The 27,997-nt window shown below is 43.7% G+C and overlaps 1 protein-coding gene across 1 annotated transcript in view; it reads left to right on the top strand.

Annotated features, from left to right (window-relative positions):
• The window catches only part of POLN (DNA polymerase nu), a 139,165-nt gene that overhangs the window by 84,848 nt on the left and 26,320 nt on the right, over nucleotides 1-27,997 (top strand). Inside the window, exon 17 of the mRNA XM_040419954.1 lies at nucleotides 3,783-3,897. Within this exon, the coding sequence (XP_040275888.1) occupies nucleotides 3,783-3,897 (115 nt within the window). The remainder of the gene's footprint in view (nucleotides 1-3,782; nucleotides 3,898-27,997) is intronic.

A 27,997-nucleotide genomic window follows, 5' to 3' on the forward strand; every position in this document is an offset into this window, starting at 1 on the left:
TCTAAGGAAGACAGCAGTAACTTGCACACAGAGCAAGGAAGCCGTGATACATCACCAAGAGAGCTCCCTGTCTCTAGTGTGTCTAGGATTATAGGAGATTGCAGTTAACTGCGTAAATACATTGCAGCAAATCTTCTGCTAAAAAGGGGTCTATTGAGCGTCCGCCCGTCTCTTGCTGCTGGACTTCGGCCTGGTGACCATCTCCCACGGTTCCCTTGGCGGAAGGCTAGGTAGTGTGTCCACTAGTGAATCCACTGGTAGCCAGGATTCTATTTGAACTGGAGGGACATCCAATATGGACCAGGCCTCATCAAGGTCAGAAAAGGCGCGAACAACGCATTTGCGGCCATTTTTTAGCAAAGGTTAACCCGAAAGGGAACAACCATTTGTAAAGCACTTTCTGATTTCTAAGTTGTTCTGTGAGGGGTCTGAGGATTCGCCTCTTTGCCAATGTGGATGGCGCCAGGTCTTGAAATAAGAGTACAACAGAGTCAGTGTACCTGATGTCTTTCTTGTTCCTTGTGGCTTGTAGAATGGCAGCTGTGTCTCTATAACTTAAGAGCCCACAGACCACGTCTCTCGGCGGTTCATCCGTCTTGGGTTTGGCCCTGAGGGAGCGGTGGACCCGCTCAATGACAATGGAGGCTTCCCTTTGATCCCCCAGTAGATCCGCAAAAATCTTCATGACGGCAGGCTCCAGGTCTTCATTCGTCACTAACTCAGAGAGGCCCTTGAGCCGGAGATTCCTCCTCCTGCCTCTATTCTCCTGGTCCTCTATCATGAGGTGGGCCGTGTTTAACGAGGAGGCATGTTGTTCCAGCGACCGTTCTAGTGCTGTGCTGTGGACGATTATGCGATCGTGTCTCAACTCCAGCTTTTCTACCCTCTGGCCTAAGGATCTCATCTCATGGCTGAGGTCACGCATCTCCTTTACGAGCGGAGCAATCGCTTGTTGAAGCGTGGCTTTAAAAAAGGCTTTCGTGAGGGCTCCACTATTATCTTCCCGGTCGTCTCCCGCGCATGACGCTACATCGCTCTCTACATTTTCATCCTCTGTCGGAATCCTGTCACCTTCGTCCCGCGCCATCTTGGGAGCGCGCGCTGGGGACCCGGCACTTTTCTTGTAGAGGTATTTATCCATCTCCGCCGGGTTTTTCTGCACACTGGAGTGCCTAGGGACTTCTCTGGGCTTGTCTCTCCCTATTTTTACCATATTGTCTCAGGTATATCGGTGCATTAGCTGCAGAGCACGGACTTCAGAGGAAGGAGAACTCTCCTACAGCTCCGTCTCCATCAGTGGCTAGGCTCCGCCCCTGACGCTAATTTGTTTTTGCCAATTAAAACCTGATAGCGACACATTCTTTTTTCGGATTCGTTTTTATTTTATGATTCCAGAACTTTCATTTTTGTTAAGTACATGATCCTGAAGGCAACCATCTTGCAAGAACCACAGCATTTAGAGATATGCTTTGCGGAAGCCACATGGGCCATAGACACAATAGACTAGAGATGACTCATTGACTTTTATTGGAGAGTTTTCTAGGCATGCTCTGTGACCTGTGCAGAGGTCATTGTGCAGGGAGGGGAGGAGGTGAGCTGTGTGCACCACCTGTTGTGAATGGTGGATTATCTGTAATAAGTGTGGTGTGTCGTTGTAATCCTGCTTGTGATGACAATAAGATGGATGCTGAGAAGTGATCTCTATATAACAAAGTCTTGACATATTATTAGGCTTAGTGTCCAGTGTAAAAAAGGCAGAATTTTACAGAATTTTTTTGGGCTATAACTTTTTGTTGTCAGTGGTACCATTTTCTTATTATATTCACACACGTAATTTATGCTTGTATTTTAGAACATTTAAGCTTATACTGTAATTTGAAAAAACTACAAAAAATATACTTTACATATTTATATATTTTTATTGCCTTTGTCATTGTCTGCCGTAAATATTGCTATATTATATGGCCAATTTTGGGTTACCAGGTCTTTGCTATTGGTACAGCAGCAATTAGAGCAGGGAACTTTTTTGGAGTAAGTTTTTTTTGTGTATTTTTTTATTTTATACTCTGTTCCTCAAAGATCAGTAAAGACCATATATTATTATACTTTCTTTCGTTACACTATACTTTTCCGTTGTAACTTGGACTGCCCAGTTGCAGGGTCAATCATCACTGTTAATGTACAGCCACACGATCAGCTTTCCTGATGCAGCTTTTGAAGCCAAATCGGGAGTCAATTATAAAAACAGGATCTGAATTTGGCTTCCAAAACTGCAAAAAAACGAACAAAAAACCTTGACCCTAAGGGTTGTGTTGGTTCTAGCCAGCAGCATCCTCTTGGATTTGGCATTCCAGCGATCACATAACTACCGGGACCATTGAGCGCTGTGCGTGTGAAAAACTGAGAAGACAAAAGAGGTAAAATCTGCTTCTGTCTTCCCTCCAGGGTCCCCGGCAGTGCAGATAACAATTGAACAGTTTGAGATTCTGTATGTATGAGATTCTATGTTTTACAGGGCATCCTGCCTACACGACACTGAGAACTGCAGTCAGCATAAAGGATGTTAGATGCTTGTGTTCATCTGCAGGAGATGCTGGTGACCACAAGAGGGCGACCTCTGCTTGTACCGTAACAGCGAATGCGCCATGCTGCGTGTATTAACCGTGCTGTGACTTATTCTTCTCTAGTACATGTTTGTTTGTTTTTTTTGTTTTTTTTATAAAGGCTCCCTATGGAATAAAATAATTAAATGTCATACTCAGCCTACCAGTTCGCTACTACTTCATAGCCACCCGCCAGACTCTACATCTTGTAGTAGCAGTTGCCATAATATTGTGTAAGTCCCCTACCTACTACTAAAACAGCTCTAATCAATTAAGGCATTGACTCCACAATTTCTCTGAAGGTGTCCTGTGATATCTGGCATCAAGACGTTAGCAGCAGATTCTTTATGTCCTGTAAGTTGTGAGATGTGGCCCCCATTGATCAGAATTGTTTTTCCAGCACATCCCACAGATAGATCATATTGAGATCTGGGGAATTTGGAAACAAGTCACCGCCTTGAGTCATGTTCCTCAAATCATCCTCAAACAATTTTTGCAGTGTGGCCCGGGAGTATTATCCTGGTGAAAGACTGCTATGAAGGGGGTTACTAGCCATCCACATGATGTGAAGGAAAATGTGAATCATATGACTAGGTTATCTTCATCCATTGTTTCAGGGTTCAGTTCTGATGAATCACGTGTCCATTCTGGAGGTGGACAGAGCATTCAGACCTGTCTGTAGGTCTATGCAGCCACATACACAGCAAGCTGCTATTCTCTGTGTGATCTGACACCTTTCTATTGTAGACAGCATTACATATTTCAACAATTTGCGCTACAGTAGCTCTTCTGTGAGATCAGACCAGATGGGTTGTCCTTCCTTGGACCACTTTTGGTAGGTCCTAACCACTGGATATTGGTAGCACACCACAAGACCATGGAGATGCCCTCATCCAGTTGACTAGTCATCACACTTGGGCCTGCTCCAGAGTCGCACGGATCCTTGCGCTTGCCTATTTTTCCTGCTTTCAATATATCAAATTCAAGATTTGACTGTTCAATTGCTGCCTAAAATATCCTACCACGTGGCGGGTGCCGTTGTTACAAAGTAATCAATGCGACATAATCAACCATTGCATTTACTCATTTACAACCACCAGAGGTTCAGGTCTAATTATGTGTTATGATTCTGCACATTCATGTGATTATTTGATGCTTAGAAAAGTTTTTTCTTTTCAGACTTCTCCCAGATAGAGCTGCGTTTACTCGCTCACTTCTCTGCTGATCCAGAGCTTTTGAAATTATTTCATGAAACAGAAAGAACTGATGTATTCGCCAACCTCGCTTCCCAGTGGTGGGTATTACATTTACTGTACAACCTCATACACCATACGGACCAGATTTATTAAAATCCCCACTTTACTGAACTGTAAATCACTGCAGTGTATACATCCCGTTTAGAAGTACCCTATAATGCACCAAATTTGTATGATATTTGTGTCTTTGCACAGCATAATGGTTGCCTTTGTGTCCAAATTTTGGTGCGTGGTGCCACATCCTAAGCCAAGCCGCTTGTCGAGCAAGGCTCAAAAAGTGTCTAAGACATCTTAAATGGTATTCCCATCTGAGAATGGGCACCCCTGAGGTCATCCTTCCTGGATGTGACAGACAGAGGTGGTTCGGTCTATGGAAACAGAGCAGTTTGTGTTACGCAGTTTCTGTAACTTCTAAGATACGGAAACAGCATAGCTTGCTGCACTATGCTATTCCCATAATTCCCATTCATTGGTATACGAGCTGCGTAAAAAGCAAAGCACTGGCCACTTGGCTGTTTCCACAGCTTTATCCACCTCTGGCGCCACATTCAAGAGGGATGTTATTGAGGGGAAGTTCTGCTCTAGGGATAGGTTCGGGTTCCACCGTAGGGGTGCACCGAAATGAAAATTCTGGTCCGAAACTGAAACCGAAAATTCAGGATGCCCTTGACCGAAAACCGAAACCGAAACTGCCTTTTTGCCCAAATACTTTTAAAATACTTTTTTTTTAATGATTTTATTAATAATTCTTTTTCATGAATGAAATTCATCTGTGGGTGGCGCTGTTATGGAGGGGGGGATATGTGCACTGTTATGGGCATAACAGTGCACAGATCCCTTTCCCCATAACAGTGCACAGATCCCTTTCCCCATAACAGTGCACAGATCCCCGCTCCCCATAGCAGTGCCATAGACCGATCCCCCTACCCATAACAGCCCCGGCCCTGCTGCTCACAGCAGACTAATCACTCACTGCATCTTTATTTTACCTTACAAACGTGACGCTCCAGTAACAACTCTGCAGGCAGAGCGGAGGGCGGCGTAACATCACTTACTCACGTGACGCACCTGCTCCGCCCACTTTATGAATGAAGGAGGCGGAGCAGGCGCGTCACGTGAGTAAGTGACGTTACGCCGCCCTCCGCTCTGCCTGCAGAGTTGTTACTGGAGCGTCACGATTGTAAGGTAAAATAAAGATGCAGTGACTTAAAGTAAACCGCCCGCCCGGCGCGGGTGACAAATCCCACAAATCCCAAACCCCATATTTTCTGCCGATATGTACCAATATCGGCCGAAATGGATTAAGCCCATTTTCGGCCGATATTTCGGTGCACCCCTAGGTTCCAGAGGTAGGCCCGACATGTATCAGACATTTATGTCATATCTAGCGGATAAGGGTAAATTAAATGGCACTCTGCAGGCCACGTCTACCCGCTTCAGCCAATGTGGCTGCCTCCAGCATGAACAGACAATTGGGCCTTGCCAGGGGCGGACTGGAAACTTAAAGTGGTCCTGGAAAAAATACTAAAATTGGCCCCGTTTTGTATGTGGGTCCAAACTGATGGAAGGCATGGCCAGCAATACTGTATTGTGGCACAGTATACCACCCCAACAGAGCCAAATACCACAGTCCATCACAAAATACTGCCAGCAGCACAAAATACATCCCCAAAAACTTCCACTGGCCAGCCGTAAGGAGGACCTAAGCGGCCCCCTGGTCACCGGCCCACCGGGAAATTTCCCTGTATGGTCTATGGTCTATGGCCAATCTGCCGCTGGGCTTTGCCCTTAATGTCTAAAATTGGATTACCCCTTTAATTGTGCTTATACCCTTTAGGCCTCTTTCACACGGGCGTTGCGGGAAAAGGTGCGGATGCGTTGCGGGAACATGCAAGATTTTTCCGCGCGAGTGCTAAACATTGTAATGCGTTTTGCACGCGCGTGAGAAAAATCGCGCATGTTTGGTACCCAAACCCGAACTTCTTCACAGAAGTTCGGGCATGGGATCGGTGTTCTGTAGATTGTATTATTTTCCCTTATAACATGGTTATAAGGGAAAATAATAGCATTCTGAATACAGAATGTATAGTACAATAGGGCTGGAGGGGTTAAAAGAAAATAAATAATAATTTAACTCACCTTAATCCACTTGCTCGCGCAGCCGGCATCTCTTCTGTCTCCTTCTTTGCTGATTGCAGGAACAGGACCTGTGGTGACGTCACTCCGGTCATCACATGATCCATCACATGATCTTTTACCATGGTGATGGATCATGTGATGGACCATGTGATGAGCAGAGTGACGTCACCACAGGTCCTGTTCCTGCAATCAGCAAAGAAGGAGATGCCGGGCTGCGCGATCAAGTGGACTAAGGTGAGTTAAATTATTATTTATTTATTTTTTAACCCCTCCAGCGCTATTTTACTTAGCATTCTGTATTCAGAATGCTATTATTTTCCCTTATAACCATGTTATAAGAGAAAATAATAATGATCGGGTCTCCATCCCGATCGTCTCCTAGCAACCGTGCGTGAAAATCGCACCGCATCCGCACTTGCTTGCGGATGCTTGCGATTTTCACGCAACCCCCATTCATTTCTATGGGGCCTGCGTTACGTGAAAAACGCACAAAATAGAGCATGCTGCGATTTTCACGCAACGCACAAGTGATGCGTGAAAATCACCGCTCATGTGAACAGCCCAATAGAAATGAATGGGTCGGGATTCAGTGCGGGTCCAATGCGTTCAACTCACGCATCGCATCTTCGCGGAATACTCGCCCGTGTGAAAGGGGCCTTAAGCTACATACATAATTGATACTAATGAATTCCACATCATCATATTTATGAAACCTCTCCAGAAGACCATGTTTTTGAGTAGACCACCCCCATATCCACCATCATATTTCCAGGGACAGATGTTCAGTTGCACTATATAGATGGATAGATAGTTATACAGATATGCACATGCTAGACATCTTTTTTGAGAAGACTATCCCCTAGAAGAGGTTCCCCTATAAGTGGATGTTATATCCTGTCACTGAGCGTGAACCTAGCAATAGTACGGAAGGTGCAGAACTGCCGCAACCTGGTCCGAGGTCTGGAGAAAGCACTTACAATCTAAGGCAATTATCATTTTGTATGGCTGTGGAGCATTTGTGACATTTTAGTTGCTAAGGGACTAATAACCCAAAGCTCGCTGTTAGCAGGAGAAATAAATGCAAGAGCGCTTGTGAGGTCTGATGGCGCAGAGTTGCTTTGCTGATTATATTTTTTTCCTATATATTTTTTTTTATGTGTGCGTAGATAGTTATGTGTTTTTCTCCTGTGCCTTACAATTCTCTGTCCGTCTCTTTACTGAATATCACAGAATTGCTAAATTGCCGAGAAAATAGCAGCTGATCTGTACAGTCAATTTGCTGGCCACATGGTAATGATTGTAAGCTAAGCAGCAGTCCAATTCCAATGCCTATCATCTAGAAGCTAAAATATTTTTCAAGTCTGTAAGATGGATTTGTCTCTCTGAATGTGCAAATGAATAAAAGAATGGATTGAAAAAGTCTCAAAAAATCTCCCTGCTGTTTGTAAGATAATACCAACAATACTAGTGCATAGATTGAAGTGGAGGAGGCACAATTTCCAAACTAGTCCTTTTCATTTGGAATTATACAGGGTGGCCGATGAAAAAGTAGTATGACATGATGAATGAGTAAGTGGATAGTTTTTTTTTAAATTACCCTCAAGTCACAAAAATGAAGGTGGTCCCCTTTCACGTCTATGTATCTTTGGGCACGTTGGATTATGTTGGCTGATACTGCTGGCAGCTCTTCACCAATGATACTGCAGAAGAACAAATGTCCTGCTTTTTCCAACAAGATGGGACAACATGCCGCACCTCACGGATCTCACTGGCATGGGTTCATGAACTGTTTTATACGGAGAAGCGAACTGTGAGCAAGAGGTTATTGCCACCACATTCCCCAGACTTGTCCACATGCAATTTTTTATGGGGAAATTTAAAACGGAAAGTGTCCGCTAACAATCCCCATCCCCTGGATGAACTCAAGGAGGACATCACAAACACTGCAGCATCACAAGCAGTATCGGCCAACAGAATCCGAGGTGCCCAAAGATGCAGAGACGTGAACCCGGGACCACTTTCAACATCTTTTGTGACTTGTGGGTAGTTAAAAAAAACAATCCACTTGCTCGTTCATCATGTCATACTATCGCTGGAGGTGGGCTACTTTTTTCGAGGGCCACCCTGTACTAATTTATTGAGAATATTAAAGGGGTTATATCAAAACATAAAAAAATTAGGATCTGCATTTTTCCCAGAAACAGCACCACCTTTGTCCATGGACCGTGTCTAGTATTACAATCTTCACTTAAATGGGGCTGAGCTGCAATTCTAGACAATGTGACGCTGTTTCTGAATCCGATGGCTTATATAAGCAATAAATGAGGAGCACTAAAATAGCAGGTGGTGGGACATCGTGAGATTCTTGTAATTTATGGGAGGCATTTCCTAAGTCTAAGGAATCAAAATGCATATGGATTTGTTCTCCTGATACCCTGCAAGTACAGTTTCTTGCTTTGTATTCAGTCATTTTCTCTTTAGTAAGCGTCCTTGGTTGTGTTGTATTCAGCAGTACTAGAATATTCCTTGTCCATGGTCCTGACGAGTAATCTATCTTGTGTGATACGTTTCCCTATTCATTGAGTGGAGATTTATGAATTCTGTCCTACATTTTCACAGGATAAAACGAGCAAAAACTGCACTAGGTGCAAAGACCCAGAGGCTGCCGCTAAAAATGAGAATTGTATTACTGTCACTAATGCTAATGGACTTGGTATATGCTATGCTTTCATATGTGTGATCAGAGTTTAATTTGGTCTTTTTGCAATGTTATGTAAGCTCTGGTTGAAGAGAAAGGGTTAAGGGCCTAGATTAGCAAAAATGTCCAGGCAGGGGCGGGCATAGCCCCCTGGGCTTGGCTTCTCCCTGAGGCTCAATTAGTTCCTGGTGTGTGAAGCAGGGAGCCAGCCTGTGAGGAAGCTGTTAAGGGAGTAGCATCAAGTGGTGCAGCAGATAAGATTGGGGACTAAGGCTACTTTCACACTTGCGGCAGAGAGATCCGTCAAGCAGTTCCGTCGCCGGAACTGCCTGCCGGATCAGGCAAAATGTATGCTAACTGATGGCATTAGTAAGACTGATCAGGATCCTGATCAGTCTTAAAAATGCCTGATCAGTCGAAAAAATGCATTGAAATGCCGGATCCGTCTTTCCGGTGTCATCCGGCAAAAACGGATCCGGCATTTATTTTTTCACCTTTTTTTCAGTCTGCGCATGCGCATACCGGAAGGACGGATCCGGCATTCCGGTATTCTGAATGCCGGATCCGGCACTAATACATTCCTATGGGAAAAAATGCCTGATCCGGCATTCAGGCAAGTCTTCAGTTTTTTTAGCCGGAGATAAAACCGTAGCATGCTACGGTTTTCTCTTTTGCCTGATCAGTCAAAACGACTGAACTGAAGACATCCTGATGCAAACTGAACGGATTACTCTCCATTCAGAATGCATGGGGACATACCTGATCAGTTATTTTCCGGTATAGAGCCCCTGTGACGGAACTCTATGCCGGAAAAGAACAACGCAAGTGTGAAAGTACCCTAACAGAGAAAATCCAGAAACCCATCCACACTGAGAATGCAGAATGCAACCATCTTGAAGGTAAATCAGTGTTTTAACATGAATTTGACGATTTGAGAATAAATAGGCTTAACCACACCCTTATTCTTAAAGTACAGACTTCACACACAGCTCTGCTGAGCGTCCATCATATTCTTCTCTTTTACAACGACACACATGCACTCAAAGCCGCACCCATTTCCATTTAATGAATGATTTATGGCTGCAATACTGTTCTCAGCTACAAGCCCCCTCTTTGTGATATCCCTGAAACTATACAGCCACTCAGCTTTCCAGGAAACACATATGTACACCACACCCAGAATTGCTGATGATCTCTACTGCTGTTTTGCCATTACTTGCCAACGTCTTCTGGTCTTCATTCTGTAATAAATCAAACGCTTATGTACACTTACAATAAAAAACATTCTTTGTTCAAAGTGCACAGATCCCTTAATCATTTAAATGCCACATGGTCTTAACTATTATATATGTATGATGGTAGTGATTCTCTGAAACGAGCATGTGTGAAAAAAGAAAGTGACTTGTTAAAAATACCTTTAATAAATAATCAAGTGGGTATAGGTATAAATATACCAACTGTGAAAAAGCTACGTTGGCTGAGAAAACTCAGTAAGGGAGTAGTGGTCCCTTTGACAAAAAAACATACATAATGACATGGTAAGCACGAAATTGATATAAATAGGTACGCAGAAAATAATGGATGGATAATTAGTTGTAGCCCGGATGGTGCGGGGCTAAAAATAAACAACTACCCCTAGAGTCCCTAGAGGTCTGCTGTGCCCAGGGCGGCCCCCTGAAGGTGGAGGTTCCCTGTCCCCGTACCTAGTGCTAACCGGTCCCTGGAATTCCCTAGTTACAAAAGCTCCAGGATAAAAAAAAAAACGAATAACTGACGCGTTTCACCTAATGCTAATAAGGCTCATCATGGGGTACAATGAATTGTGGTACTTAGCTTTGCAACCAGATGTTAAGACCACGATACTTTTTTCTGCTGCTGGTCCCCAAGAAAAGGAAATGAACCTCTTTCCGTTCAATGGTGCAGGCGGGAGAGATGGGGATTTGTCCAAGCAGAGGTCGAGCTTTAAGCTATGTGTGTCTATGTCCCGTAAACAAAGAGCAGTCCAGACATATCAAACCTTGTTTAAAGGTAAAAGGGCATTCTTCAAGGGAACCATTCTGTACACATTTCTTCTTTAACCTTTTAACTTTATACATACAGTACAGACCAAAAGTTTGGACACACCTTCTCATTCAAAGAGTTTTCTTTATTTTCATGACTATGAAGGCATCAAAACTATGAATTAACACATGTGGAATTATATACATAACAAAAAAGTGTGAAACAACTGAAAATATGTCATATTCTAGGTTCTTCAAAGTAGCCACCTTTTGCTTTGATTACTGCTTTGCACACTCTTGGCATTCTCTTCATGAGCTTCAAGAGGTAGTCCCCTGAAATGGTTTTCACTTCACAGGTGTGCCCTGTCAGGTTTAATAAGTGGGATTTCTTGCCTTATAAATGGGGTTGGGACCATCAGTTGCATTGAGGAGAAGTCAGGTGGATACACAGCTGATAGTCCTACTGAATAGACTGTTAGAATTGGTATTATGGCAAGAAAAAAGCAGTTAAGTAAAGAAAAACGAGTGGCCATCATTACTTTAAGAAATGAAGGTCAGTCAGTCACTCGAAAAATTGGGAAAACTTTGAAAGTAAGGGCTATTTGACCATGAAGGAGAGTGATGGGGTGCTGCGCCAGATGACCTGGCCTCCACAGTCACCGGACCTGAACCCAATCGAGATGGTTTGGGGTGAGCTGGACCGCAGAGTGAAGGCAAAAGGGCCAACAAGTGCTAAGCATCTCTGGGAACTCCTTCAAGACTGTTGGAAGACCATTTTCAGGGGACTACCTCTTGAAGCTCATCAAGAGAATGCCAAGAGTGTGCAAAGCAGTAATCAAAGCAAAAGGTGGCTACTTTGAAGAACCTAGAATATTACATATTTTCAGTTGTTTCACACTTGTTTGTTATGTATATAATTCCACATGTGTTGATTCATAGTTTTGATGCCTTCATAGTCATGAAAATAAAGAAAACTCTTTGAATGAGAAGGTGTGTCCAAACTTTTGGTCTGTACTGTATACCACACAATACTTACTCTAACCTCAGAAACCAGAACTGTTTTAACAAAGACATATTTCTAACACCTTCATATTCTTAGGTTAACCACACATCTATTGGCACACGCTAGTTACAATACTTATTCATCATATATTTTTCCAAAACAATTTCTAATGCTATGGCCATAGGTCTTTCCTACTCGGACACAGACAACATTAGAGTAACAAAGTCTTAGCAGTTCATTTATAAACCTTTAAAGGATAACTGTCGTATATTTTTTTTGGGAGTATTGGATTGTGGTGATTAATATCACCTTGGTGGCCCTATTTCAACTTTTCACTGTGTATTCAATTACCCCTTAATTCCACATTTTTGTTCCCTGTACTGCCTAATTTTACCTGTGCTCAAAATAGGGTTGCTAGGCATGGTCCGTCTATCTGTTGAAGGACGGAGGACGCAGAAGCAGGCAGCGTGGAGGGTCAGATTACTGACAGCCAGGGACTGTAAGTAAATGATTAAAGCCAGGTCCTCCCCAGCAGCTGATAACAGTGCCTGGGCTGTGTGCACTTCTCCCTGTCCCTGCACTTGGCAGACGCTCCCTCACTCAGCAGAGCTGGAGAATGCAGAGTTGGAGCAGCGCACAACAGGGAAGGGAGATCTGCCATCTGCTCAGTGTATAAATGAAAGAAACATGTGGTAAGAGGACCCCTTTGTGCTGCAGGAGATTAACCCTTTAGGGGGAGGGCTCTGGTTACTGACACTTTTGAGGGGCTATTGTTACTGGCTAGTGAGGGCAGGCGGGATTAGCCTCAGGGTGAGGGCAGTGGCGGCCATCTTAACTGAATAGTGAGATTGCAGTTTTATGCAGACTGGTTGCTAAGTGCTGAATCTTATTAAATATGGGGTAAGTCAGTCTAATAGTAACGGATTCTGGAATATCATGTTATTAGTAACTACATATATGAAAATTGAAATTAGGGTCTGAATGTGACAGTTATCCTTTAACACAAGTGCCTTTATGATCATTTGAGAAACATGGGTGCTTTCTTCTCACTAGTGCCATAAATTTCTTACTTTCTTGACACTGCACTGTTTTCAGACTCATCAGAAGTTACCCCCCTCAGCATCACAGGAGCTCTGATATTCACAATCTGCAAGCTCTGACTACTCAAATTCTTACAGATTGTCACAAGAATCCTGCTCATTTCTACAACTCCAAAAGAACCTTACTAGATTCCACCACGTCTACTCACAGCTTGTAGCAGATTTGCATAACCAATGCAAGTATGCAACCATTAATAATCCGTGGTAAAAATATTTTCAAAGTGTGATTAAATATAGGGTAAAACAGACAAATCAAATACAGAGTAAATTATCAATCACATGGCCTGCCCAATACAACATGTCCGACACCCCATGGTGATACAAGACAGAAATAAAGTTTCAATCACATCGTTCCTATAGTGTGTAAGAATAACCACCGCTGCTGGATTGCAGGGTGGTCGTAACCCCTGGATACGAGCAGCGTATAATGTGATGGAAAAATGAATCCAGCTAGCAGGAGGCAATATGGACAATACATGACAAATGCCACTTGCTGAAGTGAGACAACCCCTTTAATCCTTTGGATGCCCCAGTTACAGGTGGAAAGTGCAAAATAAAAAAATAAAAAATGTTTGCCATTTTATTTGGCAAAAAATATAACCTCCCCACCTCCCCAAAAAACTAAAATCAAAATATATAATAAAAAATAAAAAAAAATGCCCACGCCGACCGAAATACTATATAATTATACATAATCTATATCAAAACGACCAACAAAAAATAGGTAACCCATATAATAATTTATTTTAGTGTCAGTTTGCATATTTAAAAAATAAAGAGCTATAGTTTAAATAAAAAGGGCTTTCTAAAATATTTTCTGCACTTTTCCTAAAAAAATATTAAAAAGCACCAGATGTCACGTAAAAAAGTCATAAAAATTATTTGGTAGTCCAACAAATGAAAAAGTTAGGACTGTTAAACCATGACGTGCTAAATCACTAAATAAAGTGGCTGGTCATTCAGGCCATTCTATCTTCATTCAGCACGACCTGCGTCATCGCAGGTCCTTTTGCAGGTCCTGAAGAAAGAAGTGGATACCGACTGCACGATCAAGTGGATGAGATGAGTTTTTTTATTATTTTAACCCCTCAATGGACCTTTTTTTTTATAGCATTCTATCTTAAGAATGCTATTATTTTCGATTATAGCCATGTTATAATGGAAAATAATAAAGTGAAGTTCGGGTCCCCATTGACTTTAACAAGGGCCTGGTTTGGGTTCGGTGTTCGGGTCAAGTTCCCGAACTTTGACCTGAAGTTCGGCCGAACCCGGCAAACCCGAACTTCAACGGGTTTGCTCATCCCTAAAGATAACATCTGTGTCACGGACGTAACGAGACATACGGACGTTCCCGCGACAGGTGGCAGGAGATCTGTGAGACTGGCAACACGTGGTTTGATCTGACATGTTTTCCTTTTGGATCAAATTACGTCTGTGTTGTTTCTGGTACTTGCCACACCTTCTATCCCCAGGTGTTGCTTTTGTGGTCATTTAACCTTCCCTATTTATTGTTGTTTCTCCCACTATGCTGTGCAGTTTAGAGCTTCTGTTAGACTTGTGGTTAGCTTGTGTTTGTTTCTTGGCTGAGTTCCTGGTGCTTCCAAAGCTTCATTGAAGATAAGTGTATCCGTTCCCTTTTGTATTTTGTTTTGGTATATGTGTGTGTTGCCTTTCCCTGTTTATTATTAGGCCCGAGGGAGACTCCGGTTCGTCCTTCCCTTTGAAATAACAGGTTGACTCAGTTCTGACATTAGTTCCAGGGTCCTATAGGGTGAGATAGAATTCTAGGTATCCGGTGTATGAATTTGCCTACCTTTGAGGCCTGTTCATACTGGTAGTCGGTCTGGACTTGAGTTAGGGTTTTCTCTAGGAGGTGTTCATCTTCCTTTTGAGGAAGCGTGTCTCTCAGTAATCCAATCTAATTGGCTGGCAGGGAGCTGCTGGCTACAGCAAGTGTGTATGGGAAGCAGTTTTGGCCTCAGAGAACTAGCAGAGGAGCCATCTTGAGATGGTTCTCATATTGTAAATGTTTAAACAGCCATAACTAAGGGAAAAACTCAAGGAAAACTGTGGTATGTGAAGAAACGAAAGATTGCTTTATGCATAATGCTGCTGCAGCAGTAACATGTGCTAAAATTGATTTTTTGATGAAAACATGACAGTTTCCCTTTAAGGGGGACGCTCAGTCATGGGCTTTTTCTCTGCCAACCGGACCAGAGTCTCTCCAGTCAGTGAATTAATTTGTGAAAGCTCTGGGTCTCACCTATAATGACCCGGATCCAGGGCCGGATTAACATAGGGGTGGATGGAGCTGCAGCTCCAGGCCCCTGCGTGAAAATAGGCCCAGCAGCCAGCTAGGCGGAGGCAGCGGCAGGGCACAGGGAGATGAGCGCTTCCATCGTGAGCGCTCTCGTACATTGCGGGACACAGGCCGGAAGAGGCCTGCATTGCATCGCTGACATGGAGGTAAGTATAAGTGTTTTTTCATTTTTTTATATGTACAATTACAATACTTTTACTGGCACATGATGGGGGGGGGGGGGCTCTTGTTACTGGCACATGATTGGAGGGGCTCTTGTTACTGGCACATGATGGGGGGGCTCTTGTTACTGGCACATGATGGGGGGGCTCTTGTTACTGGCACATGATGGGGGGGGGGTTCTTGTTACTGGCACATGATAGGGGGGCTCTTGTTACTGGCACATGATGGGGGGGCTCTTGTTACTGGCACATGATGGGGGGGGCTCTTGATACTGGCACATGATGGGGGGCTCTTGTTACTGGCACATGATGGGGGGGCCTCTTGTTACTGGCACATGATGGGAGGGGCTCTTGTTACTGGCACATGATGGGGGGGCTCTTGTTACTGGCACATGATGGGGGGGCTCTTGTTACTGGCACATGATGGGGGGTCTCTTGTTACTGGCACATGATGGGGGGGGGGTTCTTGTTACTGGCACATGATAGGGGGGCTCTTGTTACTGGCACATGATGGGGGGGGCTCTTGTTACTGGCACATGATGGGGGGGGCTCTTGATACTGGCACATGATGGGGGGCTCTTGTTACTGGCACATGATGGGGGGGCCTCTTGTTACATGATGGGGGTGCTCTTGTTACTGGCACATGATTGGGGGGGGGCTCTTGTTACTGGCACATGATTGGGGGCTCTTGTTACTGGCACATGATTGGGGGCTCTTGTTACTGGCACATGATTGGGGGGTGCTCTTGTTACTGGCACATGATGGGGGGCTCTTGTTACTGGCACATGATGGGGGCTCTTGTTACTGGCACATGATGGGGGGCTCTTGTTACTGGCACATGATTGGGGGGTGCTCTTGTTACTGGCACATGATGGGGGGCTCTTGTTACTGGCACATGATGGGGGCTCTTGTTACTGGCACATGATTGGGGGGGGCTCTTGTTACTGGCATAGGATTGGGCATCTATGGGGGCACATTTTACTGGCACATTATTGGGGGGCATCTATGGGGGCACCTATTACTGGCACATTATTGGGAGCACTTCTTACTGGCACATTATTGGTGGGCACTATAGGGGCATCTACTGAGGCCACAAAGAAGGGGTATTTTATATGGGGGCTCTGTACATTAGCATTTTATACTGGGGCACATTATGGTGGGTACTGTTGGGGAGAGGAGTACTATGGGGTCATCTATGGGGGCACTAAGAAGGGGTATTTTATACTTGCACATTATGGGGGACACTGAGGGCATTTACTGGGGCACTATATATGGGGCATTTTATACTGGTACATTATGGGGGGCACTAGGAGGAAGGGGGAGAGGAGCACTATGGGGGCATTTACTGGGGGCACTATATAGGGGTATTTTACATTGGCACATTATGTGGGCACTATGGGCACATTTGCTCAACTGGAGGCATTACAAGGGGGTATTTTTTGCACTGTAACATTATAAGGAGAATTATTTCTATTAGGAGGGGAGCATTATGGTGGGTTTTATTACTCTCCCATGGTATGACCCCCTAGTAGCAGCACCAGCCTCTCTCTACTCTGCTATCCCTCTGCCCCTTCTCCAAATCCTTATTATGAAATCTTTCTCATTAGGATAAAACACAACATCAGCTCCACCGAGCCCCCAGCTAAAGTGTTGAAGTGGCGTCCGAGATCCCCAAGGGCCAAGCCAAGTAATTGTAAGTTTTCATATGAAATATGTTTGTTATACACATATAGCATACACTGTGCCCCACAATATACAGTATACCTCTACCAGGGACGGATTAAGTGCATGATAGGCCCGGGGCTGTCTACCCAACTTGGGCCCCCCCCCCCCCCATTTTAGTTTATTTTTTTTTTTTTTGTATGAAGAGGCTGCGGTGCTTCATGGACGCCACAGTCTCTTCTTAGGCCATATGACATCTTCAGACTAAAAAAGAATACCCCAAATTGGGTCCTAAACTGAAAAATTTGGTCGCCAAATTTAAAATACATATAATTGTAATAAAAAAGACATGGAGGAGAATACAGCACCACATACCTCTTACATCCAGTGACATCTCCTGTCATGTAGACCTTCTCTTTCCTCTTCTCCTCCATTTGACCCAGACCACCATGGCAAATTCTTTCAGCCGCATCTCGTCTCTACAGTTTGTAACACAGACATGTTAGATTTCTCAATTTTTCCATCAACCTCCTCATCCTGGTGTCCCCACAGTGTCATCCTGCCACCCCCAATACTGTGCCCGTTGTGCTCCCCAATGCCCCAGGAACTATACTGCTGAAAAAATAGTGACCCTAATAGACATAATTGGGGTCATTTATCAAACTGGTGTAAAGTAGAACTGGATTTCCAAAAGAGCTGTCAAATATGAAAGGTGGAATCTGATTGGCTGCTATGGGCAACTAAGCCAGTTCTGCGTTACACCAGTTTGATAAATTACCCCAAATGTTCCTATAGTGTCCACAGCAGCTATAATGTCCCCTAGAGACCCCCAGTAATAATAACACCCTATATTGTGCTCCAGGCAATAATCCCAGTATAGTATCCCCAGAAATAATAGAATTGCCCCTACAGTGCCTCCCCAATAGCAACACCCCCATATAGTAATTTCCACCACACTGCCCCCACATAGTAATCCCCCCATAGTAATTTGCCCCCACACAGTAATTTGCCCCACACTGCCCCCACATAGTAATTTGTCCCCACACTGCCCCCACATAGCAATTTCCCCACATAGCAATTTCCCCACACAGTAATTTCCCCACACTGTCCCCACATGGCAATTTCCCCCACACAATAGTTTCCCCCACACTGCCCCCACATAGTAATTTGTCCCCACATAGCAATTTCCCCACTGTCCTCACATAGAAATTACCCCCACACAATAGTTTCCCCCACACTGCCCCATATAGAAATTTGCCCCCACATAGTAGTCCCTCCCATAATAATTTTCCCCCACACTGCCCCCACATAGCAATTTTCCCCCACACTGCCCCCACATAGCAATTTGCCCCCACACTGCCCCCACATAGCAATTTGCCCCCACATAGTAGTCCCTCTCATAATAATTTGCCCCCACATAGTGTAGTCCCTCTCATAATAATTTGCCCCCACACTGCCCCCACATAGCAATTTCCCCCCACATAGTGTAGTCCCTCTCATAATAATTTGCCCCCCACACAGCAATTTGCCCCCACATAGTGTAGTCCCTCTCATAATAATTTGCCCCCACATAGTGTAGTCCCTCTCATAATAATTTGCCCCCACACAGCAATTTGCCCCCACATAGTGTAGTCCCTCTCATAATAATTTGCCCCCACACTGCAATTTGCCCCCACATAGTGTAGTCCCTCTCATAATAATTTGCCCCCACACTGCAATTTGCCCCCACATAGTGTAGTCCCTCTCATAATAATTTGCCCCCATACTGCAATTTGCCCCCATACTGCCCCCCCCCCCCCAAAGTAGGCACATGAAATAAAAAAAATAAAAAATGAACAAAAAATGGAAAGATAGGTGAGTATTTATGTCCAGGGCCAGGCGCTTGCTCACAGAGGAAGGCGGGATGAGTCAGGCGCGTCACAGTGCTGCGTCCCGGCACAGGCGCGCGATGACGTCATCACGCACGCCTGCGCCGGGATTTCACTACCGCATAGGCCTCAGGCCTACAAGGCCTGAAGCCTATGGCGGTGATCGGCAACGGGACAGGGAGCTATGCGCTCCCGTGCCCCGCCGCAGTATGTGGGCGTTCGGGTCAGCGTTGGGCCCCCCAGCGGCGCTGGGCCCGGGGCTGCCGACCCGAACGTCCCTATTGTAATCCGCCACTGACCTCTACACTGTGTAGTCTGTTCTATAAGCACCATTGTTTCTGCCCGGTGAGTTCATGCCTACACCTTCTTTGACACACACACATCCTGTATGCGCTGTGAATGGGGATTGCGGTGCATGCAGGGTCTCAGGTTCCTATAAACTCCACATTTGTGTACCGCAATCCCCATTCACCCATTCATGGCACATACGCAGGATCTCAACACGTCGCTGTCAAGTAAACCATTGGTGTCAACCAAAGGAGCAGGCGTGACTTCACATGGGAGAGTTGTTACGGTCTGGAGGGCACAGAGGACCCCCTACCACACCTCTTTTTACACTCTGGGCCCCCATAAGTGTTTTACTTAAAACATTTTTTTAGATGTTACATCAACATCTATTCAGCTATGCTGGTGATTTTATATGCATAAAACATATGACAGATGCACTTTATCTGTGTCATAAAAAATTGCTCTGCGTTGCGTTTTCATTTTCTATAAAAAAGGCCCATTAAAATCTTCAGCACCAGGCCCATGATGCTCTTAATCTGGCCCTGCCCGGATCGGACCTCCCTGGCCGAGACCAAGCTGCATGGCTTTCGTCAGGGAGAGCGTTCTGATGAGATCTATTACTCTGAGTGTAGGAGGTGGGCTACGGATACTGGGTGGAACAATCCGGCTCTCTGTAGTCAGTTTTGTCAGGGATTATCAGAAAGGCTGAAGGATGCTTTGGCTTTTCATGAGAATCCTGAGTCTCTGGAAGCCGCTATGTCTCTTGCAGTATGCATTGATAGACGCCTGAGAGAGAGATCTAGGGGCCCCCCACTCTCCGTACGTTCTATCAGATAATGTATCGTCTTCCTCTGACACTTTGGGTGAAGATACTCCTGGGGACGAACCCATGCAGTTAGGGGGAGCTACTCCCGGATCCACTTTTAAGCATTCTGGTCGTAGGAAGAGTGTTTTTTCTGCGGACAGAAAGGACATTTTATCGATGTATGTCCATGCATTCAGGGTTTACCGTGGTTAATCAGGCACAATCCAACCATCGATTGGCAAACTAGACAGTTTCTTGATTGGGGTGATTATTGCGTTGACTATTGTCTGAATACATCTTTTTTTGCTTTAATCACTAAGGGTACTTTCACACTATTATTCTTTTCCGGCATTGAGTTCCGTCCTAGGGGCTCAATACCGGAAAAGAACTGATCAGTTTTATCCTAATGCATTTTTTCCCATTGAAATGCATTAATGCCAGATGCGGCCCTGAGTTTGAATCCTCTGCCGCAAGTGTGAAAGTACCCTAAGGAATTACTGTTGTGCATTTTCAGACGTATACAATATTATCTAATGACATTATAATCAAAATGAATGCTCATCTCATTGCCTTTAAGAATAAAATCAGCCTGAACCAAAGTTCTATTATGTGGCTGAGGAAGCCAAGATGAGTTCATGGCAAGTTCAGTTTATATAAAAATAATTGTGAACATAAACGGACATTGTATTTAAAAGTTATTACTAAAGATATGGGACTATCTAGAGGAGTAAACCAACTTCCTAAGACATGTCTGTCTGGAGGGAACTAGGTTACTTGATAAGGATGCATATCCTTGAGGCACACCTGTTGTATGAGGTTCAATTTATATATTCATAATTATATTATATATATATCTCTGTATGGTATATTTAGTTTACAACATATGTTAATCAATAATTCATATCATGTGTTATCTATGTGTAACAATGTATCGATTTATATATATGTTATACCATGTGTTTATCATTTAGAAGGTATTGTAGAAGGTACAGAAACATTGAAGTAAGTTTATGTTAATTGGATTTCTGAAAAGAGTAGATGTTATTTCAAAACAATAGTTATTCATGGATGTAGATAAGTGAAATGTACAAGTTCCGATGCCAAGCATCAAAGCCGCTATATAAAATTTTCATCAAGTCAACCTATATTTTATAAAGAAAGGAGAAGACAGCCAACTCCAACAAGTCCAGGATATAGGTAATTAAAAGTGTCAGGAAAAGACCTTCCTCAATAATGTATGTTAAAAGGTCAAGGAGGTCATAGAGAACGTATTATTAGATATTTAATTTTAATGCTTAAAAGTTGTGATGTTCATCTACAGTACCGCAGTGCCATATGGAGGCAGATGGACAATATTATATTATTTCATTATTTGTTCTATACCATATTAGGAGTTAATATTACATCATGGTGTTATTAGCATGCGAATACACCACCTTACCTGATTGGAAATCCCTAATCTAAAGGGGATGATTCTTAGATAAGGGGGGGAATAATTACTCGTGTGCGGAGTAGCAAGGGAGATCTAGAGATCCAAAGATCCAGAAAATCCATATAGATCCATATTGATCCAAATTAAGCCATAGATCCATCCATCCATCCATCCATTCATTCAATCAAAAAGAAAAACTTTACCAGAAGAAACTTGGATTATTCTTTTATTAATAAGATATTTCTCTCGGTATATAGCCAAGAGTTCCCATACTGTGGGAATATATAGTGTTAGGTGCCTCCATAATGCTGATTATTTTCTTAGCAAAGATGCATATTGTTAATGGAAGATCTGACATTATTTAAAAAGAGGACTAAACCCTTGGAAAGTTATTTTCCTTAGTCTGATTGCCGAGCTGAATATTTTATCATATTAATATCATATATTTTTGATTGGTCATAGGAAAACAGAGTCAAGGGATAACAGTTATTTTCCTGTATATCCGTGTTTTTATTGTTATAGCCTGTTTGATAACAGAAGATCCTAAGTTTCTCTTGGTATATGAGTCTGTTTGTTAAAAGTATGACACTGGTTGTCATAAATCAATAAATCATACTGTGCTGATCAGATAGGCGTGTGTTAACACCACCGTGTGGTACATTTTGGGTGTTACTTTGTAACTTCATCATTTGTTTTGCAGTTGTATTGTTTTTATATTCTTTGTTTTTATAATAAACGATTATATATTTTTGCATATACAATTGTCCCTTTGTTTCACTGCTTGCACAAATCAAATTAAGATACCCGATAAAAAGAACTCAGAGGCGTTTTTTTTATGTCCGCCTGAAGGATAATATAATTTTTATATTTTTTTTATCCTCTCTTTTTATATGAAGATTCTTTCATATAGAAGATATATGACATTACCCTCTTTTATATCTGATTTTGCCGATGTATTTTCTGAAAGTGAATGCCAGAATTTACCTCTGCATCGGGAATATGATTGTCCTATCCACATTATTCCTGGAGCTAAGTTGACAAATCTAGGTTGTATAACATTTCTGGACCTGAAAGAACGGCCATGAGAGAGTATATTAACGAGAGTTTGGCTAAAGGACACATAAGACCTTCCAAATCTCCAGTGGCAGCAGGGTTTTTCTTTGTTAAAAAAAATGGCAGGACTCTTAGGCCATGTTTGGATTTCCGTGAGCTCAATCGGATTACTGTCCGTGATCCTTACCCCCTTCCTTTGATTCCTGATTTGTTTAACCAGAATTTTGATGCCCAGGTGTTCTCCAAGTTGGACTTAAGGGGGCGTATAATCTGTTCAGGATCAAGGAAGGGGATGAATGGAAGATGGCTTTTAATACCTCAGAGGGTCACTTTGAGAACCTGGTCATGCCTTTTGGGTTGACCAATTCTCCTGCATTTTTCCAGCATTTTGTGAATTACATTTTTCAACACCTGGTGGGCAGGTTTGTTGTCGTGTATTTGGATGACATACTAATTTACTCTCCAGACGTGGAGACACATTAGGATCACATTAGACAGGTGTTACAGATCCTAAGAGATAATAAATTGTACGCAAAATTAGAGAAGTGTATTTTTGCTGTACACGAGGTGCAATTCCTAGGCTACTGCTGTCATCTTCAGGTTTTCTAATGGATCCAGAGAAAGTCTGTGCTGTATTGGACTGGGATCGACCCGAAAATCTGAAGGCTCTTATGCGGTTTTTGGGGTTCACCAACTATTACCGAAAATGTATTCAGAACTATTCGACAGTGGTGAAACCATTAACTGACATGACTAAGAAAGGGATGGATGTCTCAGTGTGGTCTGATTCGGCGTTGCAACCTTTTCTGCGGTAAGGAGTGTTTCTCTTCTGCCCCTATATTGTTGCAGCCGGATGTATTACAACCTTTCATTGTGGAAGTTGACGCGTCCAAGATGGGGGTAGGAGCAGTTTTATCGCAGGGCCTGTCATCTGGTAAATGGCATCCATGTGCCTTTTTCTCTAAAAAAACTCTCTGCCACAAAGAGAAATTACGATGTGGGTAACAGAGAGTTGCTGGCCATTAAGTTGGCTTTTGAGGAGTGGCGTCTTTGGTTGGAAGGGGCGATTCATCCGATCACGGTGTTCACAGATCACAAAAATCTGTCTTACCTGGAGTCGGCTAAACGACTGAAATTGAGGCAGGCCAGATGGTGTTTGTTTTTCACCAGAATCAATTTTATTGTCACTTATCGTCCTGGGGTTAAGAACGTCAAGGCAGATGCCTTGTCACGTAGTTTTCCTGGAGGTGGTGATTTTGAAAATTTGAGTCTGATACTGTCGGATGGGGTTGTGATATCCACTCTATACCCTGACCTAGAGGTGAAGCCTTTTCTGTGGTAAGGAGTGTTTCTCTTCTGCCCCTATATTGTTGCAGCCGGATGTATTACAACCTTTCATAGTGGAAGTTGACGCGTCCAAGATAGGGGTAGGAGCAGTTTTATCGCAGGGCCTGTCACCTGGTAAATGGCATCCATGTGCCTTTTTCTCTAAAAAACTCTCTGCCACAGAGAGAAATTACGATGTGGGTAACAGAGAGTTGCTGGCCATTAAGTTGGCTTTTGAGGAGTGGCGTCTTTGGTTGGAAGGGGCGATTCATCCGATCACGGTGTTCACAGATCACAAAAACCTGTCTATCCTGCAGTCGGCTAAACGACTGAACTTGAGGCAGGCCAGATGGTGTTTGTTTTTCACCAGAATCAATTTTATTGTCACTTATCGTCCTGGGGTTAAGAACGTCAAGGCAGATGCCTTGTCACGTAGTTTTCTTGGAGGTGGTGTTTTTGAAAATTCGAGTCCGATACTGTCGGAAGGGATTGTGATATCCACTCTATACCCTGATCTAGAGGTGAAGGTGTTAGAGGCTCAGGGAGAGGCACCAGAGTCTTGCCCCTCTGGGAAATTGTTTGTTCCATCAGAATTGCGTCATAAGGTGTTTGAGGAACATCACTGTATGGTTCTTACGGGACACCCTGGGAGTAGATCCACTGCCGACCTCATCTCTCGTAGATTCTTGTGGCCAGGGTTGTGTAAGTGTGTTAAGGACTATGTGTCGGCCCGTAGTATCTGTGCACGCGCTAAGGCGACACATACTCGACCTTCTGGATCTCTACTTCCGTTGTCCATCCCTTCCAGACCATGGACTCACTTGTCTATAGATTTTATTAAAGAGGACCTTTCACCGATTATTACTCTATGAACTAAGTATACAGACATGTAGAGCGGCGCCCGGGGATCTCCCTGCACTTACTATTATCCCTGGGCGCCGCTCCGTTCTCCTGCTATGCCCTCCGGTATCTCCGTTCCCTAAGTTATGGTAGGCGGAGTCTGCCCTTGTTGTTCTGTAGCGCTGGCCAATCGCATTGCAGAGCTCACAGCCTGGGAGAAAATAACCTCCCAGGCTGTGAGCTCTGCGCTGCGATTGGCCAGCTCTAGAGCAGAACAAGGGCAGACTCCGCCTACCATAACTTAGGGACTGGAATCTCTGCCTACTATAACTTAGTGAGCGGAGATACCGGAGGGCATAACGGGAGAACGTAGCGGAGCCCAGGGATAAGAGTAAGTGCAGTGAGATCCCTGGGCGCTGCTCTACCTGTCTGTATAGTTAGTTCATAGTGTAATAATCGGTGAAAGGTCCTCTTTAATGATCTGTCTAATTCATCTGGAAAGACAGTTATTCTGGTGGTAGTTGATCGTTTTAGTAAAATGGTGAATTTTATAGAATTGCCTGGCCTACCTAATGCTAAAACACCTGTGCAAGTGTTTGTTGACAACATTGTAAAACTTTATGACCTTCCCTTTAACGTGGTTTGTGTCCAGATTCTGGAAGGCGTTCTGTACTGGGGGTACAACTGTCTTTTTCTTCTGCTTTTCATCCTCAGACGAATGGACAGGCGGAGCGCACTAATCAGAGTCTGGAGACTTACATAAGATGTTTTGTCTCTGAGAACCAGGAGGAATGGTCTTTGTTTTTGTCTTTGGCAGAGTTTGCCATAAACAATCGTAGACAGGAGTCCACTGGTAAGTCACTTTTTTTTTTTTAGAGAATATGGGTTTCACCCTCAATTTGGCACATTCTTTGGTTTGGATACTTCCGGGATCCCTGAGGAGGAACGTTTTTCGTCATCATTGTCTTCTATATGGTGGAAAATTCTAAATAACTTGATGAATATGGGCAACAAGTATAAACGTGTGGCTGACAGGTGATTTTGTGTGGCTGTCCACAAGAAATATTAATATCTTGGAAGTTAGGTCCAAGGTTTATTGGTCCATATAAGATCACTGCCATTATTAATTCTGTAGCTTTTCTTCTTGAACTTCCTCAGGCTCTGAAAATTCATAATGTGTTTCACAAATCTTTGATGAAGAGATATGTTGAACCTTTAGAGTTGTCCCCCTTGCCACCCGCTCCTGTCATGGTGGATGGCAGTTTTGAATTCTAGATCACCAAGATTATTGACTCTCGAGTTCTCCGTAGATCTCTTCAGTATTTTGTTCACTGGAAGGGTTATGGACCAATGGAGAGGATGTGGGTACCGGCATCTGACGTGAATGCCAGTCATTTGGTGAAAGCCTTTCACAGGTCTTATTCGGATAAGGTTGGTCCTGGGTGCCGAGAGGTCACCCGTAGAAGGGGGGTACTGTCACGGACGTACCGACACACGGACGTTCCCGCGACAGGTGGCAGGAGATCTGTGAGACTGGCAACAAATTACGTCTGTGTTGTTTCTGGTGCTTGCCACATCTTCTTTCCCCAGGTGTTGCTATTGTGGTCATTTAACCTTCCCTATTTATTTTTGTTTCTCCCACTATGCTGTGCGGTTTATAGCTTCTGTTGGACTTGTGGTTAGCTTGTGTTTGGTTCTCGGCTGAGTTCCTGGTGCTTCCAAAGCTTCATTGAAGATAAGTGTTTCCGTTCCCTCTTGTATTTTGTTTTGGTATATGTGTGTGTTGCCTTTCCCTGTTTGTCATTAGGCCTGAGGGAGACTCCTGTTCATCCTTCCCTTTGGAGGAACAGGTTGACTCAGTCCTGACATTAGTTCCAGAGTCCTATAGAGTGAAATAGGATTCTAGGTATCCGGTGTATGAACTTGCCTTCCTTTGGGGCCTGTTCATACTGGTAGTCGGTCAGGACTGGAGTTAGGGTTTTCTCTATGAGGTGTCCATCTTCCTTCCCTAGCTTCCAGGCCTTATTCCCGTATCCCCTTTCCCTCCTATGCTCGGTGTGGTGTTTTCCTCCCACACTCGAGCGTGACAATCTGCTGCTGCTTATTTAATGTGCTGTGAGTATTGAGTTAACCAACGCTTCATCTGTACAGTTGAAAGATGATATGCTGTCTGTCTGCAGCCACCATTAGGGGGATCTTTGGGGCCTACAGCTGGACATTGAACTCAATAAACTTTAACTTATTCCAAACCTTCTGAAGCTGCCTACATGAGGAGCTTCACCTTGTACTTGATTGTGTAATTGCGCATCCATTAGTGGAAGGCTGAAGTTTTATCTTATGTCTCTTCTTTCATTTCCATTTCCTTTTTTTTCTGTACCAAATTAATTAACTGAAGTAGCTATCTGTGAGGATAGAATAGCACAATACCAGCTGCACAGGAGCAAAGAATCCTCCCAAAACAGATGGCATCTTCTCCAGCAAAGAGCCATCTCATGTGGAGTCCATCTTTTTAACAATATGTGAGTTTAGGAAATAGCACTTGGACCCCTGCGCTTTACTTGGCCCATAGCATAAAGCATATCACTGTTTTACAACAGATTTCTGGATGGGGCGGTATTTCAGCTTGTATGTCTCTCCTACACCTAAACATTAAGATCAAAGAATCTAACAGAATGCAATGTTTTAGCTTGCTACCAAAGCAGCCTGATATGTCAAGCAGGACATTGTTGATAAAGGCAGAAATAATAAATCAACGAAAACAGACACAGAAATGTCAAACTGTGAAATATAATGGAGTCGTCTCTGGCCGGGTTTGAGAGCGTGATGAATTGTAGCTTCTGTGAACGGGAGATTATAAAACAGCAAGAAGAAACTTAAAATTAATTCACGTTCTCAAGAGATGAGAAAAAAAAATCATAAAACATTAATTGCAGTCCTTCAGGGTATCTACTGAGACCACCCAGTTGTGGTGAAGGAAAGAATGACTAAAATGACTACATACCCAAGTGGCCACATGTGCCGTTTGTCATCTTCCCATATAGAAAAGATCATAGATTGTGTTGCCAGATGGAACTCTTAGGGGGGTAGTGATGAGCAAATCAATTCGTACATACTCAATTTGCCTCCTTGAGCAATGAGGGGCTGCTCGAGAGACTTCTCCTTAATTGACAAGGCCAGACATCTCGCCTGATCCTGTCAATCTTGCGCCTGCACTGTTCCTCCAAGTAGAGGTGCAGAGGATCTGCTACCTGAGCATCACAGATTCTGTCTGTGTATGCCCCACTCATATCTGGGTACACCTGGAAGTGGAGCAGTGCATGCACAGTCGGCATCTACTTAGTTGTTCAATTACTTTTATTAGTAAGATCAGAGAAAATGATGTGATACAACAAAATCACACCTCGATTGCAGGTCGAGGCTGAGTACATAAATGAACAGACAAT

This window comes from Bufo bufo, chromosome 2 (genome assembly GCF_905171765.1).
Source record: "Bufo bufo chromosome 2, aBufBuf1.1, whole genome shotgun sequence".
NCBI lineage: Eukaryota > Metazoa > Chordata > Amphibia > Anura > Bufonidae > Bufo > Bufo bufo.